Source organism: Lissotriton vulgaris, chromosome 7 (genome assembly GCF_964263255.1).
Source record: "Lissotriton vulgaris chromosome 7, aLisVul1.2, whole genome shotgun sequence".
Lineage (NCBI taxonomy): Eukaryota > Metazoa > Chordata > Amphibia > Caudata > Salamandridae > Lissotriton > Lissotriton vulgaris.
In genome coordinates, this window is record NC_141695.1 from 696,435,944 (window position 1) to 696,453,708 (window position 17,765).

A 17,765-nucleotide genomic window follows, 5' to 3' on the forward strand; every position below is an offset into this window, starting at 1 on the left:
GATATTATTTACGGTTTATTGATGGGGGGAGTTTCAGTTCACGATGTTGCTTACGCTCTGCCTGCTTCAAGGGAGCGGCTGCCAGATTTTAAATGCTTAATGTTTCATACAGTTTAATAGATATCTTTTTTGTCCAGCGTGGCCCTCCGAAAGCTGAGACTCGTCCCTCTGTCTCTTATTTTGCCAAGTGGGTGGGAGGACTCTGCGACGTTACATGTACATGACACAAACATATTTGGCAGCTTGGAGATTTATGGGAAAGTACTAGCCTTTCATAGTACTGAGTTATCATAGCCATAATATCCTGTGTTCCTGGGTTTAAATTTAGACAATCCCGGCCTCATTTTTACTCGCCAGGTCATCATATTGCAGTAGACACACACTGCATAGCCTGACTAGCAATCTCCATACAGAGAGGCTAAGCATCGAATGAGTATGAAGTCCACAGTAGCATACATCTCTGTGTAAGTCTCAGAATCACTGGTGTGCAGTGGGAGAGGTTCCCATTGCAATGGTGGTTGTGAGTTCCAGTGTACTTAATTGTTCAGCAGCACCAGATTCGGACTCTAAATGCGATCAATCACCTAGAGGGCACTGAGGTTACATAGCGCTTTGTACAGGACAAAACATTCACATGTCTACCTAGAGGTAAGCCTGTCACCACCAGCTGCCATTAAACACGGTGTATTGTATTGTATTATGCAGCGGCCTGGAACTTCACTTAAATGCAAATACAACGGAGGGGATACAAAAGTACACATCTTGTTATTTCTTTACAGGTACTTAAGAGAGGCATGCTTTTGACTTTGTTCAGTCCCTTTATTTAAGTAAGTTCATGCACTGTAACAATGTCTAATGTGTTGGCCTGTCCAAGTATTTACAAAAATAATTTAAATAGTACTATTTTATTTCTTTATAGCGCTTCTCATCCCAATGCCGGGTGTCAGAGCGCTTTACATAACATACACATTGGTAATAAATCGTATGTAAATCAATGTACAAGATGTGTTACATAAGTCAGTGAGGGTTATATGGTGTAGGAGTTACTTGTCCTTCACAGCTCACTGTTCTATATTAGAAGGATTATAATTTCTGAACTACAATTAACAAAATAATTTTTGTGTTTAAAGCAATTACTTACTTACCTAGCTACATAAAATAAAAATCTCTCATCTGCATGTGCGTGATGTGCTTTGCAGGAAATACATTAACCTTCATATACTACTTTTTGGCAAATCTGGGACTTCAAAAAACTCAGATCTCTCCAACAAATGCTATAACTTTCAGAATTATCTCACCATTATTGTTTCCTGTGATTTGCTGGGCACCTATGTAGCAGATGTCTTAACCCCACAAAATATTTTAAAATGCATGCTTTTCAATTAATTAAGCAGAAGAGATGTTACATGCTACACCTTGTTGCCAAATTCTATGAGACAAAGCTTTGGAAAAAAAAATATTATTAGTTGAGGGCCAGATTTTCCGTTGGGATTGCACCACTATTTTGGCACATGCCCAAAGCAAAACCTAATTTGTTAAATATCTTAATGCAGTTTAATGTACTCATGATATATCTGATAACATATGTGTGAGGTCTTAATATCGGATGTCACTTCCTGTGATCACACGTGCAATGCCATGATCCGTGGTGTCATGTGCTATGGTGAGACTTGCCATGAGGTCACTTGCAAACTACATAACTTGGTTAGTCCCCCCACTTTTTTTTCAGGACTTGTGCCTTGGAGGAGGGGGCGGTGGAAGGTGGGGCCGAGGGGGTGTCAGTCAGTATAATCACATCTGAAACTTGTTGTTTACTGTGCAGTTTTAGGTGCATGAGCAGCCGGGAGAGAATCAAATCACAGCAAACCATTGTGTAGGCTTGTAAGTAGGGTCCGTGGCGGGAGAGTGGAAGGGTTGATGCCACTGGTCAGGGTAGGGGTGCCATCACCCTGTTCAGGGGCGAGAGAAGACCGGAAGCAGGGATCAGCGTTGGGCACCAACGCATCCCCTCTCTTCTTGTTTCGGGCCCCAGCAGGGGTGCATTTAAGCTTGCTAAAGTGTCCTAGACTCTCGGGGGCACGCCAGTTTAAGAGTAGAGAGTTATGATTGGCCCTGGGATCTTTATTTCACTTGGGCCTTCTCTCTCCTGCGGTAGTCAGAGTTCCGCAAGTTCTCAGATTGGCTGCCAGCAACATGAGAAAAAAGTTGCTGCCAGCTATTACAGCACTCGGGAACTTAGCATAGCAAACAAGTACTCTCAGACACTTTAAAATGCCTATTTGAAAGTGAGATGCTCTGCTAAAACAGTTTCCATTGATTTAAGACTGAAAAGGAATGATTAAGAGTATAATAAAAGTGCCGCACTAATGCCGCTAAATTTCTATTTTTGTGCCACTAAATATACATTTTTGTGCCGCAAAATTTGCAAATCTATGCTGAAATATCCTGGGGGGTTTGAAAGACAAGTAACTTCATATACATGTAGAATCCTAATGTTTGAATTTTTTCAATTACCAGATATGATCCTAAAATTTTGAAGTGGCTCTCCTGCACCAGTAACTACCACTCAGGTCCATCTCATTGTCCGGTACAACTGTTATCACCAGAGCCACATATCGCCAACCAGGTGCCTGGTGTCATTAACTATTCCATTTTTTACTAGCCCTTAGAGGCAGAGACAAGGACAGCAGCAATTAGTCAGTGGATATGCAATACTACAATCTAATTTCAATCCTTATTAAAGAGCCAACTTTGAAGAATCTGCAGGTAAAAAGAGCATCCACACAGATAGATCGTTACAAAGGCTAAGTAACTTGTTCATCTGATGGTTACTTCTACAAACAGATTACTCACCTTTTGAATATACACCATTGTAATGCCCCTCCCAGGTGGTGAATCTGAAAGAATGATCACACCAGAAAGACCTGGAGCACCGAAAAAGTGAAAGGTTTATCTGTTCGTACTTCAGAAGTCAAACAGTAATGCTTCGCGACCATGTGGAATTAGGCTGAATTTGCGGCACAGCATAGTTCTGCAATAGGCACCCCTCTTCCCACTGCCACCCCAGTGCCCACATCCTTTCATTTTGCCTCCCCTAGGCAATGCCAAAGTCATACGCACTAATAACTTCGGAAGGTTCCTTTCAGGACGGGATATAACAGATCTGAAAGTACAATCCACCTACAAAGCACTGCCCACTGGATCAGAATTCCTCGGTCCTGTCAAGAGAATAGCTTACTGCACTCCAAAGGTCCAGCCTATATGGCCTCCTCATGAAATGGATTAACTATTTTCAAAATTAAGGACCCTTATTCTCAGAACTAGCATGTCTGGGTGAAAATATGTGGAGAAGGGCCGGACAGACAGCACGTGCAACTCACCAATGGACCATGCGAAACTAATGAGCAGCGAAGAAGGTTAAGACCAGGCTTAGGTCAAAATCAGGCATAATTAAAAGGTGATGGCAAACATTACAGCCCCTTCGAAATCCTCATAACAATTGGGAACTTCAATAGAGATGGGTTGGTCTGGCACACATGGCTGTAACTTAACTGTTAAATGTACCCATGGGTCAATAAAAGTGCGAAGTGCGAAACATCAGAAATATGTTCCTTCAGAGAAACCATGACCACCCTTTCACCCCAAACAACAAAATATTTCTACCACCCGGTGTACACAGACTTTAAGGAGGGCCAACATAATGAAAGGATGTCGTTGACAACCTCAGGCGGAAGCTGAAAAGCTTATGCAGTTCACAGCTAAGTGTATAATGCAGTGCTGTGCTTGCTCTACAAGGTAGCAAATAATAATGGGTGATATAAATAAGCAATATGGTAGTCCATCTGGACATAATACATGCTTGAAGGTATTTCAAACGCCGGCAAATACAAACAGTTTTAAGACTCCTAATTCACAGGGCCCAAAAATACATATTGTTATTGTCAATAATTTTCTACTGTATTTTAGTGTTCTCACTCTCTCACTCGCTCTACAGCTAATGCAGAATGCTGCTGCCAGAATTATTTTTAGAATTCCTTGAAGAGCACCGATTACTGCCTATGTGAAGAGCCTACAATGGCCCCAGATCAAACAGTGGATATTTAAAACTTGCGGTCTAATTGTTAAGATACAGAAGGGGATGGCCCCTGACTTCTTAAGAGATCGTATAGTGAGATATTCTCCAAGGAGAACTCTCCGCTCAGCTTCTATTAACATTCTGGTGATCCCAAAGTTTAAGGAAACCAGAATGGGCGGGCATAGCTTTTTATTTTTACTTGCGCCTAAGTGGAATAGCTAACCAGCAGAGAGACATTCTACCCCTGAACTACTTTATTTAGGAAAGGGCTAAAGACCTTGCTTTTCAAGGGGACTTTTGAAAATGTGCACACGGTCTTCGTCCTTCTGTTGTGTTATCTTCTGTTGTTATAGGGCCACAAGACCTTCGGGTTTAAAATGAGCTTTACAAATATTTTTCAACATAACTTGATCTATTGTTGTGGTTATAACAGAGATGCACACTGAAGTAGCCTATACCGGCATGTACTTGCCCGAGCCAGAAATATGACTCAATTGGCTAACAAATGATCTTTAAAACATACATTCACTTGTCCAATTAAAATATAAACAGTAGGTAAAAATGGCTAGGGATTTTCACAAACTCCCATTATTTGCAGTATCCCAAATATACAGTATAAACTGGTGTGTAAAAACAATCCCAAACACAAATTTACACATCTTGTTTGTAGAGATCAGCAAAGAATATGGGGAATAAATCAATCTGGCTTCACCTTTCTGAAAAACATTTGATTTCCCACAATTCCAACTCTTCTTCAGCAACCCAGGTTTCAACTATAATAGGACCCGTTTGTTTGGGGGTTTCTGGCCTCTTGGGTCTCAGGGCACTTGAACGTAGACCTTTCCTCTGTGGAGTAGGAGTTTCTTTATTAGAAAAAAATGAGGAATCTAGTTAAAACCAAAAAAGCAACATAAAAGTGAACAGTAATAAAGACAAAATCTATGAAATAGTAGTAAAAAGACACTGTTAATGAGACGTTATTTACTGTAATGGTTCTTAAATGATAGTAACCTACATAGTCAAATATTACCCAAAAATATGCATACCCTAATAGCGTATTGTGCTTTGTCCAATAACTTGAAAAAAGAAAAATTTGCTTACCTACAACAAAGGTTCTCCAGCTCCAGCACTTATAGGATTAGAGTTCCATGTTTTGAATATTCTGCGCAATTACACAGAGAATTAAATAACGGTTTATTTCTGCTTGTTTGAGTAGGTCTCCAAATGAAAGGATGAATTTCCTACTCCTTGACAGCTAAAGTTTGAGTGAGTGTGCATTACTCATTAAATATTTAAATTTATGTACGCTCAGAGAAAGTTTATCAGAGTTCAGTTGCCCCAGCAAATCCTAATTCTCCCCACATATTCCTGAATCAATCTGGGCTCCCCAGGCCCATAGAGAAGCACATGATACGATCTTCACTTTGACAGATATAGCAAAAAAATAATCAAATCATTACTTAAATGAGTCCTCCAACTCAAGTGAGTAGGAGCTTGGGAGACGACCAAGATAAAAATAAAAATGGAACTGTAGTGTGGCCTGAGAAGCCTAGGTTATTCATCCAACATAATAATGTGAACCAAAGCTTGTTCTTTCACCCATGATCAGAGTCTGTGAGAAGACCACCACCTAGCCAACCGTGGCATGATCATTTCGGACTCGAGTTAATGGATGCTGTTAGCATCAGATGAATTAATTCATAAGACATCACTGGAAATTTCTTTTTTAAACGTACTAGTTAATTTAATAGTAAGGTTACGTGTTCAAAAATGGGGTGGTGAACCCAAATAGTCCAGTCCACAGCAGTGCGTCACAAATGTAGTTTTAAATGCAGGCTGAATAGTGCTGACCTACAGAAGAGCTACTGTGCTTCACACCTTACTCTTTCCAATGAGTGGTCTAGTCAACCAGGTAAATGTTTGGAAATTGGTAAACTCCAAACCATTTCACTTTCTATACTGTAAACAGATTCTGGATGGTTTGAGTTGAGTAGCTTGACCAACCAATGAGTTCTCTATCTACTGATTTTATTTACAGGCATTAGAAGGAAGTGGATTAAACTCACTTAAAATAGTTCTATCTCCATCTATTTGTAGTATGATGCTAGAAGATGCCAAGAATATGGATGAAGCTGGAGCTGTAGAAGAGTTGTGCTGAGTATTTCTGGGCCATCCCGTAGTGCACTAACTTCAGAAGTCTTCTCCTGCCTCAGGACTATCTCCTTCGATCCCATGATGAAGTACAGCTGCCAATAGTTGATGAATGGTCTGCGGTTACATCGATATTCAGCACTCTTTCACCGGTGAGTGTCCCTTTCTTGCAGGAGGACCTGTTGTGTACCTTCTTTTAAGGTCCAATAAATCTTTGTAATTTGCATGGCGGTTCCTGAGCCAATGGTTAGCATAACTACCAATCCTCTCTTGGACCGGCCGAAACAGGTTGGGAACCAGTGTCGCATCATGCCGTCGAGTATTCACAGCCGATTTCATTGGGATTGTGGTTCTAGCAATAGAGTGGTCTTGATTCAGGATGATGAGTAGATGCCAAGGATACTGAAGATGCAGGAGCTATGGAACAAATGGGGTGAGTGTTCCCTGGGCTACGCTGGGGTCCACGAGCTTCTGGGTTCGCCACTGGCCTCCAGACTCTATATTCCATGATGCGCTAATGCAGATCCATTTGCCACTGATCGACTTGTCGCCGGTTACAACTGTCTTCAGAATTTGTCCACAAGTAAACTAAGATGGCACAAGCCTTCTTCCCCTGTGAGGAGCCCTGGGCACACCACATGAGGTGTACCCAGCCAATTAGCCACTCCTCATGGAAAACTGGTTCTGCAACAGGTTTTCCCCCTCTGGAGATGTCAGCCAGTCTGCCTACATAATGAATGCGTGATTGCCATTTGCTTCACTGAGGCAGTAGTGTTTTTAAAGCTAGGCCATCTGTGGCCACCGCCCAGTAGTCATCCTGATGGATGAGGCCTTACAACCTCCTCAAACCAAAAATTCTTAGAAGCTGTTCACAGTCCTTAGCAGAGTGAAAAACAAGGTTGTTTCAGGTGAGAGCTGCTGCAGATAAACTGGAAAGGCTACCAAAGATTTGGATAACAAAGTGGTGACTTTCTAAAGTCCGACAATGCTAACAGAGGACTTTTACTACAGGGTCCTAGCAGGCTTTAAATCATACAGAGTAAGAAACCAGCTTTTTATGTAGTGCACCAAAATGAGGTAAACTATGTAGAAAGTACTGACAACACTTATTGGCTCACAGGGATTAAATTAATAATCCCAATGCTCTCTTTGTGTTAGTGTGGGTAGCAGTTTAGGCCTATACTGTTAAGCATTTGTTGTCAATAAATAAGATATAGAAACAAAGTGGTCCTAGACACAACTCAAAAAACCAAAGTTGCGTCTAGGACCACTTTGTTTCTATATATCAATTGATTCCCAGGTCCTTTGACTCACTGGGTCAACCCCATTGTTTTAATGGTCAATAAATGAGACACGCACTCGAGAAGAAACTCGAGACCAATTTAGAAAAATAATAGATTTTTATGTAATTTTAGACACCAAGATAATTCATTCATTCAGTAGAAAATCACAGCTGTCAGATTTGAAGCATGAGCCTCGAATGTGGTTATGTTATCCTATGTGAAAAACAATCACTGCATAGATACACTCACAGACTACTTACAGGACTGTTCTTCTGATCTTAAGGTAAGTAGGGGCCAAGGTCCAAGAAAGCATCAGCAGTTCAAGTTTACCTGCCCTGGGGTGCATGGGTGCAGAGGTGCTGTATGCAGAGGCAGCCATGAACGCTACACGCTAAAGTCAATGGGGATAAGAACCTGTAAGAAAAAGACAGCAAGTGGGGACTATGGGACCAGATCAGCAGAATCCGGGGGACGGAACAGGGCTTGGATCTCGAGGGTCTCAGGACCACAGAGACACAATCACTTTATTTGAACCTGGGCTGGGGAACTAGGGTGCAGAGGTGTTTTTGCCCAGCGGGTTTGATTTAGAGGTTCTCACAGTTCTTGGTGTACCTGCAGAAGAGGGGAAAGAAACACAACAGGGCAAATCTTGGTGTGGAACTGGCCTCTCAAAGTCCTTCAACGTGCAGGTAAGTTTTGGCAGTGGTGGTGGTGTTCTGAATTAACACAAACAAGTCTTGGTGCTTTCAACTGTCTCCGGTACCCCGAGTATTGGTGAAAGGAGGCTCCATGAAAGCTCAGCATCTCGAAGACTGGATGGATCTACAGGGCACCTCCTGGACACTTGGTGACCCCTTCTTGGCGAGATACTCATTCGGTAGACATGATGGTCAGCAAAACGGCAGTGGACTGGGCATATGCGGTCAGTTCCTGCTGGTGCCTGGAATTGTTCCTCCACTCCAAGGGAGATATTGCTGGGTTGATGAAGTGCTGGGCAGACCTCCAGGGGTTTGTGCTTCTGGATGAGTCAGTCTTTGAGACTGTTGGGACAGCAGCAGCCAGGCAGGGTTGTGTGCGAAGTTTGGTGCTGGTCCACAGTTCTCACATCTTCAGCTCTTCTTTGTCCTTCTTTCAAGCAGACAAATCGGAGATCCTGGTGTCAGGGGCCACCTAAATACAAAACTTGGGGGGTGTTAAGGTGAGTGAAGTGGAGTAGCCAATGTACCCCTGGGGTCACTACACACCCTATATGACCAATTCTTGTGGGGAGTAGGCATAATCCTGTCCCAGAGTTCCTAATTCCTAAAATGGTGGCACCCTTCTTTCGTGGAGAACACCTTAGGGGTGTGATTAGCCTGGACATGCAATACCATCTACTACATAGCTAATTTCCCGCCTGTCCTGGTGCCGAGTGGGCATTAGGGCAGGGGGTGTCATTCTCAAGGTCTGGCAGAAAGCAATGGTTGCATATTAAAGGAGGCAGTGTCTTTGACGCCTCCGGCCGTAGTGTGCAAATTCACTAGCCATATGGCTGGAGGAGGTGATAACATCTTCTCCAGAGCCGGCATTGTTTCCTGACCTCAGAGAGCGCTGGCTCTCACCTACAGGGGGTCAGAAACTTGTCTGTGGTGGCAGGCTTGACAATACCAGTCAGTCGGCACCCTAGAAGACTAGCAGGGTTCAGGGGGCACCTCTAAGGGGCCCTTTGAGTGCCTGTCATAATAAATCCAATACTGGAATCAGTATGGATTTATCAAGACAAGGTGTTTGATACCAAACACCATAGTTTTCAGTGAAGCCATTATGTAGCTGGGTAACAGTAATGACCAGTGCCCAGTTCATACCATAGGATGGCTTCGCTGTTCACTTGTAATATCTATTAACAGAACGAGACATCACAGGGGTATATCTGTCTTAGACATATTCTCACATAAAATATAATGAATCCTGCCTTAGGGCTCTGAGGCCTGCTGTAGGGGTGACTTACATATATTATATGCCGTGACTTTGCCATGGTACAGTGAGTGCGCCATGTTGTGTTTTCACCACGTTACGCAGCCTGCAATGGCAGTCTGCATGCAATTTGTATGGAGGTCCCTTAGACTGGCAAGATACATGTTGCAGCCCTTAGGGACCCTCTTTAGTACCCATGTACTACCAGTGGTAATATTTAATAGGGACTTACAGGGATGCTAAACTGAGTGCCAATTGTAACACAATTAGCACATTCTACCTTGTTTTTAGGAAAGAGCACTGGGGGATGGTTAGTACCCACTGCATATCAGTCAAAAAGGATCAGTACCAGTGGCAAAAAGTGGGGGTTACAAAAAAGGGTACTTTCCTATTGGCATGATATCTGATGCTTTTAGCATTCAAAGGGGCACTAGGCAGGATTGTCCTTAACCCCCTACCCCTCCGCGCTCACTTTGGAGCCTGACAGCCAAAACCAAAGAAATAACTCCGGAAAAATAGGGCAAAGATTGGGGCAAGACAAAATTAAACTGAAGACATTTGCATGATATGATAATTCAAACCAGAGGAAACCCCAGGTCCCTTGCTTAATAAATTGAGAACAATTAGACAGGTGTCAGGATTTAAAATAAATTGAGAAATCTGAGGCACTCCTGCTTCATTTCAGTTGCAAGAACTTCAGAAAATTCTGCCCGTTAGTCTGGGAGGAGATGCTATCACATGCCTGAGAGTTAAATTGGGTAATTCTTTTGTCCAGATGTCGTTTAATTACTCTCACCTTTGAGGGACATTATATCAGATATGTCAAAATGGGATTTGCAGCCCCTTTCCTGGGATGGCAGAATAGCTATATGATCACACTACCTATGATATGTGTGTGTGTGTGTGTATATATATATATATATATATATATATATATATATATATATATATATATATATATATATATTCACGAACGGTTCACTCCAATCAGGCTAGACAGAAGACCAGCACGCCATACCTTCCGCTTCCAAAGTTTATTAAATTCGAGCCCCTACCCCCACAACAGACGCGTTTCACCCGGAGGCTTCGTCAGTGTTCACCCGTGTTGCAATACAAAACGCCATTTAAAGCCAACTCGTCATAGACATCAACGACGGTTTGTTATTTTCAAAATACAATATTTGGCAGCCATCTTGTAATGTGCAAATAACGCAAAGATTGTAAACATTTCATGGCGTACAAATAACATAGTGCTCAGTGCAAATTTAAAAACATTGGGTAACCAATGAATGTATTTATCTAAAGTGCATGCATGTTTCATTTTTCGGCAAACATAAGTACATTCTGCCTATTGTGCTGTGAGTACTCAATCTCACTAACATTATATTTTAGCATAGATATTACATATAGGCAGAACTCCTTCCCCAGATTTGCGCCCTGAATGGGCTGTTGTACCCCTTCTCAATTTACTCAGTCCCTATCGCCCTGAAAGGGCAAAAGATTCAGAAGGGGGGGGGGGGGGGGATGCAAAAGGTTTCATAGAGAGTATGGAACTACAAGACCTGTCTGAGAGGTGTGGGGATTGTATGATGTTACACAATATATAGTTCTTATTCCAGATGCACCCACATCTCCTCATTGTTGTTCAAACCCCAGGGAACTGTAGTTTTTAGCCCGATTATGTATTTTGACTCTAAAGTGCGGAGTCTTTTTTCTCTGTCACCACCCCTTTCGCTGCGTTCCACTTGGTCCATACAATAGAAGCTCAACAGATCCCTGTCGCTTTTGTGGAACTCAGCGAAGTGTCTCGCTACGGGGTAAGCCTTGTCCCTGTTAGTTATTGCAGGAAGTTGTTCTAAGATTCGCATCTTGGTAGGCTTGATCGTGCTGCCTATATAGCGTTTTTTACAGGGACAGGTAAGATAATAGATAGAGTACTCAGAGTTGCAGTTGAGTAGTTTCTTGATACATCTCTCTGGGCCATTTTCATCAGTTTTACCTGGGTAAGTTTTTGTTATCTTACTATTTTTACAGGCCTTGCAAGCTCTAAATGGAAAGAATCCAGTGGATCTTGTAATTTGGACAGGTTTCTTCTTTTGCGGCACAAAATGGCTATGGACAAGATGGTCCCCCAGAGATTGGCTCCGTTTGTATGTTAAAATGGGTCTTTCTGGAAGGATTTTACTCATTATCTGATCTGTTTTGAGGATATGCCATTTTTTTTTTAAAAATGTGCATTATCCTGCCTGACTTAGAGTTGAATGTGGTGATCATTCTAGGATTATCCTCATTCTTCAACACCTGTTTGGGTATCAGTAGTTCGTCCCTTTGGATTTTGTTTGATTTCTCTTCCGCATTAAATAATGCGTTCCGAGAATATCCTCTGATCTTGAACCTTTTTATGGCATCTTCCTTGGCCCGAACGTACTCCTCCTCATCCGAGCAGTTTCTCTTCAGGCGAAGGAATTCGCCATATGGTATGCTGCCTACAAGACATTTTGGATGTTGGCTCGCTGCATGTAGGACCGCATTACCGGCCGTCGGTTTTCTATACAGCCTGGTCTGTATTTTGTCATTATCTACATAGACTTCTAGATCGAGGTAGTATACCCTGGTGTCACTTATTTCATGGGTGAATTTGAGGTTCCAGTTGTTGTTATTAAGTTCGGCGATGTATTCCTCAGCCGAGGATCTACTGCCGCGCCACACCACAAACAGATCATCTATGTATCTTGTCCATAGAAGAATATTGGCTGTCCAATGGTCGTTTGCCTCCCCCCAGGCCTCGTGCTTCTGCCACCAGCCCACGAAAAGGTTCGCGTAGCTGGGAGAGAAGCACGAGCCCATAGATGTTCCTCTAACCTGTCTGTACAACTGTCCTGCAAACAAAAATATGTTGTTGTTAAGGCAGAAAGTTATTAATTGTATTAGCATTTCATTATGGTCCCGATACTGGCCATGTTTTTGATCAAGGAACCATTTCGCTGCAGATATGCCGTTGTTATGTGCTATACAGGTATAGAGGTTGACAACTTCCAGAGTTATTAGTAGAAAACCAGGTTCCCAAGCAATGTTATTTATCAACCGAAGAAAGTCCTGTGTATCCCTCACATAGGAGGGGAGTTCTTTGACAATTGGTGCGATGTATCCATCAATGAACCTGGAGGCATTCTACAGCAGACTGCCAATAGCAGAGACTACTGGCCTCCCTGGTGGTCTAATGGGGTCTTTGTGGACTTTTGGCAAGTGATAAAACGTTGGAAGGATCGGTGAATCACATTGTAAATACAGCAGTTCATCCATACTCAGCATCCCTTTTTTTCCTCCAAACTGCCAATAGTTTGTTGAATTCCAAGATGCTCTTATTATATTCCTGCCTACTGATAGTTTCATAGCAGTCTTTGTCCCTCAGTTGTCTCAGGGCCTCCTCCTGATACTTCTCTTTAGAAAAGATTACGATGTTTCCACCTTTATCGGAGGGTTTGATTTCAATGGTTTCATCGCTGCTCAAAGATTTGATCGCTTCCCATTCTTTTCTAGTTATGTTAGATTTTTTCACATCTAGTTTCTCTTTTGCCAATTTTTCTAGGTCCATAAGTACTGCGTCATTAAAAACATCAATCGAATCATATTGTGTTTTAGGAAGTTTCTTCAATTTCTTTTTCATATTGCTAGGGTCCCTTATCTGTTTGCTAGCACTGTATGAGGTTTGTGCTTCAGTGTCTTGATCGTTCATCATGATAAGGGCAGTGTCATTTAATGTCTCCACAAATTGAGTTAGTGTGACAGTATCCTCACCTTCATTCTGTGTTGGATCATTCCCATTGGTTGAATTTGTGGGATGTAGAGCGAAGATCTTTTGAAATTTGAGTTTCCTGATAAATTTGAAGAGGTCAATTTTGGTATCCACCAAGTCGAAATCATTGGTGGGACAAAAGCTCAAGCCCTTTTTGAGTATCATTTCCTCATCTTTTGATAATTTTCTTGATGAGAGATTAATGATGGTCTTATCTTCTACCGTTTCGTGCGTCTGGAAGCACTCCTGGTTGCTCTTGGCGAGGCGGTAGCCGCATTTCCCCCTCTTGCCCCTCCTCGTTTTCCTCTTAGACTTGGAGGGTGGTTGCGTTGTTGTGGCCTCTGTCTGGTTTCTTTTATCACCTGAAACTCGTCGAAAAAAGCATTTTCTTCTTGATCTTCACTGGTTTTGTTACTGTCTCCATATGCCCCTGCTCGTTCTTAATCCGAAAGTTCAACCTCAGATTCCGAAGTTTCTGCGGTATTCGCTGCAGGAGCACCTTGTGCCAAGCGTTTTCTGGTCGCATCAAACTTGCGAGCAAATGTCAAAATTCTCCCAGACAAGTAATCTTGTTCGTCCCTTAAGAATTTGTTTTGTTTCCTTTTTCTAATGCCAAGTTCATACTCCTTGACTCTCTTTATCATTGTGGCTCTCAGTTCTTCACAAAAAAAAAATATATATATATACATATATATATATATATATTTATATATCTCAAACACTCCCCACTGCTCTACCAAGCGAGATGCTTAACCAACTACAAATTGTTGTTAACGAGTACATATAGTCATACAAAAAACAGAATTGCTGCGAAACCCAAATATGAGGCCACTATCCCAAGTGGGAATGGTTATCCCCCCAATTCAAACGTAACACCAAGCTGCCCTCCTACACTACTACGTAGATTCGTAGAACCAGGGAAATTTGAAAAAGACAGTGGTGTAGAAGAGAACAGCTAAAATGGACAATGACAATGAAGCAACTTCCCTGGCTGGCTTGAAATTACAGGAGCTGATTAATGTAATCATCTCGTATCATTCAGAAAATTGGTGACCTGGAACAGAATAAAGAATACAAGGGGTTTCACAGCGTTCCCATCTCCCTTCATGCCTATCTATTTTAAACAAACAAGTCAATACAAAATTGGACAAGGACAAAAAATGTGTAACACAAATTTTTTTTTTTCCACAACAGGTACAACTTCCTTGAGTCTGAACGACTTGCTTAACTGCAAGTTAAACATCGGATGCACTAACCTGAAATGAAAGGGAACACTTCTAGGCCGCTAAATAAATTTGAAAAATGACTTTAAAAAAACATTAAGACAAGCATAAACTCCGCTATATGCAAATATCTGCTAGGTAAGCAACTACCCAAGATACCAAAACAAAAAAGATGGGGAAAAGAATTGTAAACAATTCTGTGCAACAGAGTGGGCCAGGGTTTTTGATAAAGCATGCATATCGGCTAAGAGTTGTAAATGAAAGGAAACATATTTAAACTAGTCTCAAATTGGTGTTAAAAGCCACAAAAATTAGCAAAATGGGATAACACAAAGAGATTAATGTTGAAAGAGGTGTGTGGCATCAGGCAACACCGACAAACCTTTTGTGACATTATCCTTAACTGAAAAGGTATTGAGAAGTTTTTCTAATAGATTTGGAATAAGCCTTTTAGATAATCATAGATACGGAGCCAAAAGTGAGCCTTGATTGGGCTTCCCTTGCCACGTGGGAGATTACACAAATCATAGCAGGGCAAACAGCTCACAATAGCCTTTAATACAGCGACGCAAACCATATCAAGAGCAATGGCAGCTATCTATTCTTAAAGCTATCCATATTATACCAGAACAATACCCTCTCCCACTCCGAAGCAGAAGACTGCTACGGATAGGAACGCTTGTAATTCGCTCATTCTATGTAGTGACAAGATTGCCATTAGGAAGGCAGTCTTTAGCATTAAAAAAATATGTTAATCTGCCTTTTGCATAGGCTCAAAGGTTTCAGCCCTCAGCTGTGTCAGTACAATGTTTAAGTTCCGCATTGATGTTGGTGTAGATCTTTGTGGTGCTACTTTCTTTGTACCTTCTAAGAATCTCTGCACCACCAGTAGAGTGAAGACTGTTCTCCATTAATCCTCTGGTGTATACGACTATGGCGTTCCACACTGGAGAGGGTGGCAACCTAGGAGGAATTATTCTTTTCAATCCTTCCATGAATGCTTTAATTGCAGGTACTCTAAATAATGATAGATGTCTATTTTGTAGGTACACAGCAAAGGCTGCAAGATGCAGCCATATAGATAAATATGCTAGATTAGATCTTTGTAAGTGTAGAAGTTAGCATATGATACTCTGGATGGAAGCATCCAGGAGATCAATTTGATTATTGGTGCAGTAAATGGCAAACCTTTTCCATTTTGCCAAATATGCAAGCTCTAGTAGTAGGTCTTCTGGCTTCCTTAATGATATTCATACAGTCTGGTGGCAGGTTAAGGTAACCAACCTCTACGACTTCAGGTGCCAGATCGCCAGATTCAGTTGACTTGGATCTGGCTGTCTGATGTCTCCATGGTTCGGCATTAGCATGGATGGTGTCAGACACAGTCTTTGGAGTGGAACTAGAGTTCTAGCAGCGTTGTGAACCATGGTTTAAGATCATTTTGAGAGACTGTTTTCTTAGCTTGCGCACTACTAGTGGTATTAGTGGGAGTGGTGGAAAAGCATACGCAAATCTGCCTGACCAGTTCATCCACATTGCATTGCCTTTAGACAGCGGGTGTGGAAACCTGGCGGCGAAGGTTGGGCATTTTGCGTTTTCGTGCATGGTGAACAGATCTATGTCTGGGTGATCCCACTTGTGAAAGAATGGTAGAAGAACTTGCAGATGTAGTTCTCATTTGTGAATCTGTTGTGTCTGTCGACTTAACAGATCTGCAATCTGATTTTGATCTCCTGGTAGGTGTTCTACTAGTAGATGTATGTTTTGTGGAATGGCCCATCTCCAAATTTTCTGTGTAAGCTGGGACAGTTGCAGAGAATGTGTACCTCCTTGTTTTTGGATGTAGTACATGGCTGTTATGTTGTCCGCGCCTCTAAAGTGCGGACGCGATCCGCCGCCCTCTCCAGGTCCTCCCCTCGCGCACCAGGCTATATCCACCCCCCCTAAGCGTAGGCTTCATGGCCTCCCAGAGGGTCACCGCCTCCGAATCTGACCCTTCATTGTCCTCCCAGTAGTGAACGATGGCCTCCCGCATATGGGACTGGTAGTCGTCCTGCTGCAGGTGCCAAGTGGAGAGGCGCCATCGGAATGGCTGCCGCCTCCTGTCAAGGAGGATATCGATCGCAACGGGGGAGTGGTCAGAGAGCCCACGCGGCAGTATGGCCGTCGATGTCACCCTTCCCATCATGGCGCATGGGACAAATAAAGTAGTCTAATCGTGAGAAGGACCGAAGGACCGCCGAAACATAGGTATATTCCAGACAGTGTTGATAGCGGCAGGCATCCATCCATCCCATGCCTCTCACCAAGTCATTCAGTTTCGTAGGGGCAGCCGCCAGCTGTCCGCCGTCCGGCCTGTAACGATCCATGGTTCCATCCATAACGTAATTCCAGTCACCTCCAATCACCGCAAGCGCGTCTGGAATCTCGGCCCAAACAGTGAACAGCTTCTCCACCAGAGACCATTGTAGGGAGGGAGGAGGGGGGGAGGTTGGGGGGAGGAGCATACACACTACCAAAGACCACCTGTTCCCCATCAATCATTCCTTTGATAAAAACATATCTGCCCTGGGCATCTATCCAATGCGTAGAATGAACATAGGACACCCGGCGGTGCACCAAGATCACCACACCCCGGGATCCCCGGACAAAGCCAGCATGGAACACCTGATGATACCCATATCGCTGCAAACTCAGAGTCTTGGTACCAAGGAGATGAGTCTCCTGCAACAGTAGGACATCAGCCTTCTCCTTTTTCCCCTGTCGCAGCACAGCGCCTCTTTTAATTTTATCTAGCTTGCCCCTCAAGTTCCAACTCACAATTCGTAGCGCAGATCGGGGGAGCTCCAAAGCAGAACCTCTAGCCGCCATCAACTAGATAGAGCAGTAATCGCCTGGGTGTATGTGAGTGCAATGAACCATAAAACATGTACCCAACCAGGCAGACCATCGTGTGTGAACAAGTTACCCCTGTGGACCCAAACATTACGCATCCCCCCACCCTCCACCCCCGAACCCAGCCCCAACCCAACTCCCGGAAAACTGGCCTCCCCCCTCCCCTATACCTCAACAACATTGAAGTATCTGTCGCGGTGCAGGAGTGCCCTAACCCCCAACGGGAGGTCCGCGGCCACCCACTCCAATGGATCCCCATTAACCACTACCTCAACCCCCAACTATCCCCACTAGGTGGGCAAGGAACGTCTGCGGGCGACTGTACTGCCGCTACCCCGGGGCAGTAGTCCGCCTCCCCATCCCCCCCCCGAACCCCCCCCACCCGCATC

The 17,765-nt window shown here is 43.2% G+C and overlaps 1 protein-coding gene across 3 annotated transcripts in view; it reads right to left on the reverse strand.

Moving 5' to 3' along the window:
• The window catches only part of BPTF (bromodomain PHD finger transcription factor), a 1,660,779-nt gene that overhangs the window by 1,046,191 nt on the left and 596,823 nt on the right, over positions 1-17,765 (reverse strand). For all 3 annotated transcript variants that reach the window (XM_086930929.1, XM_086930930.1, XM_086930928.1), the window contains exon 16: positions 4,788-4,938. In XM_086930929.1, coding sequence (XP_086787055.1) covers positions 4,788-4,938 — 151 coding nt within the window. The remainder of the gene's footprint in view (positions 1-4,787; positions 4,939-17,765) is intronic.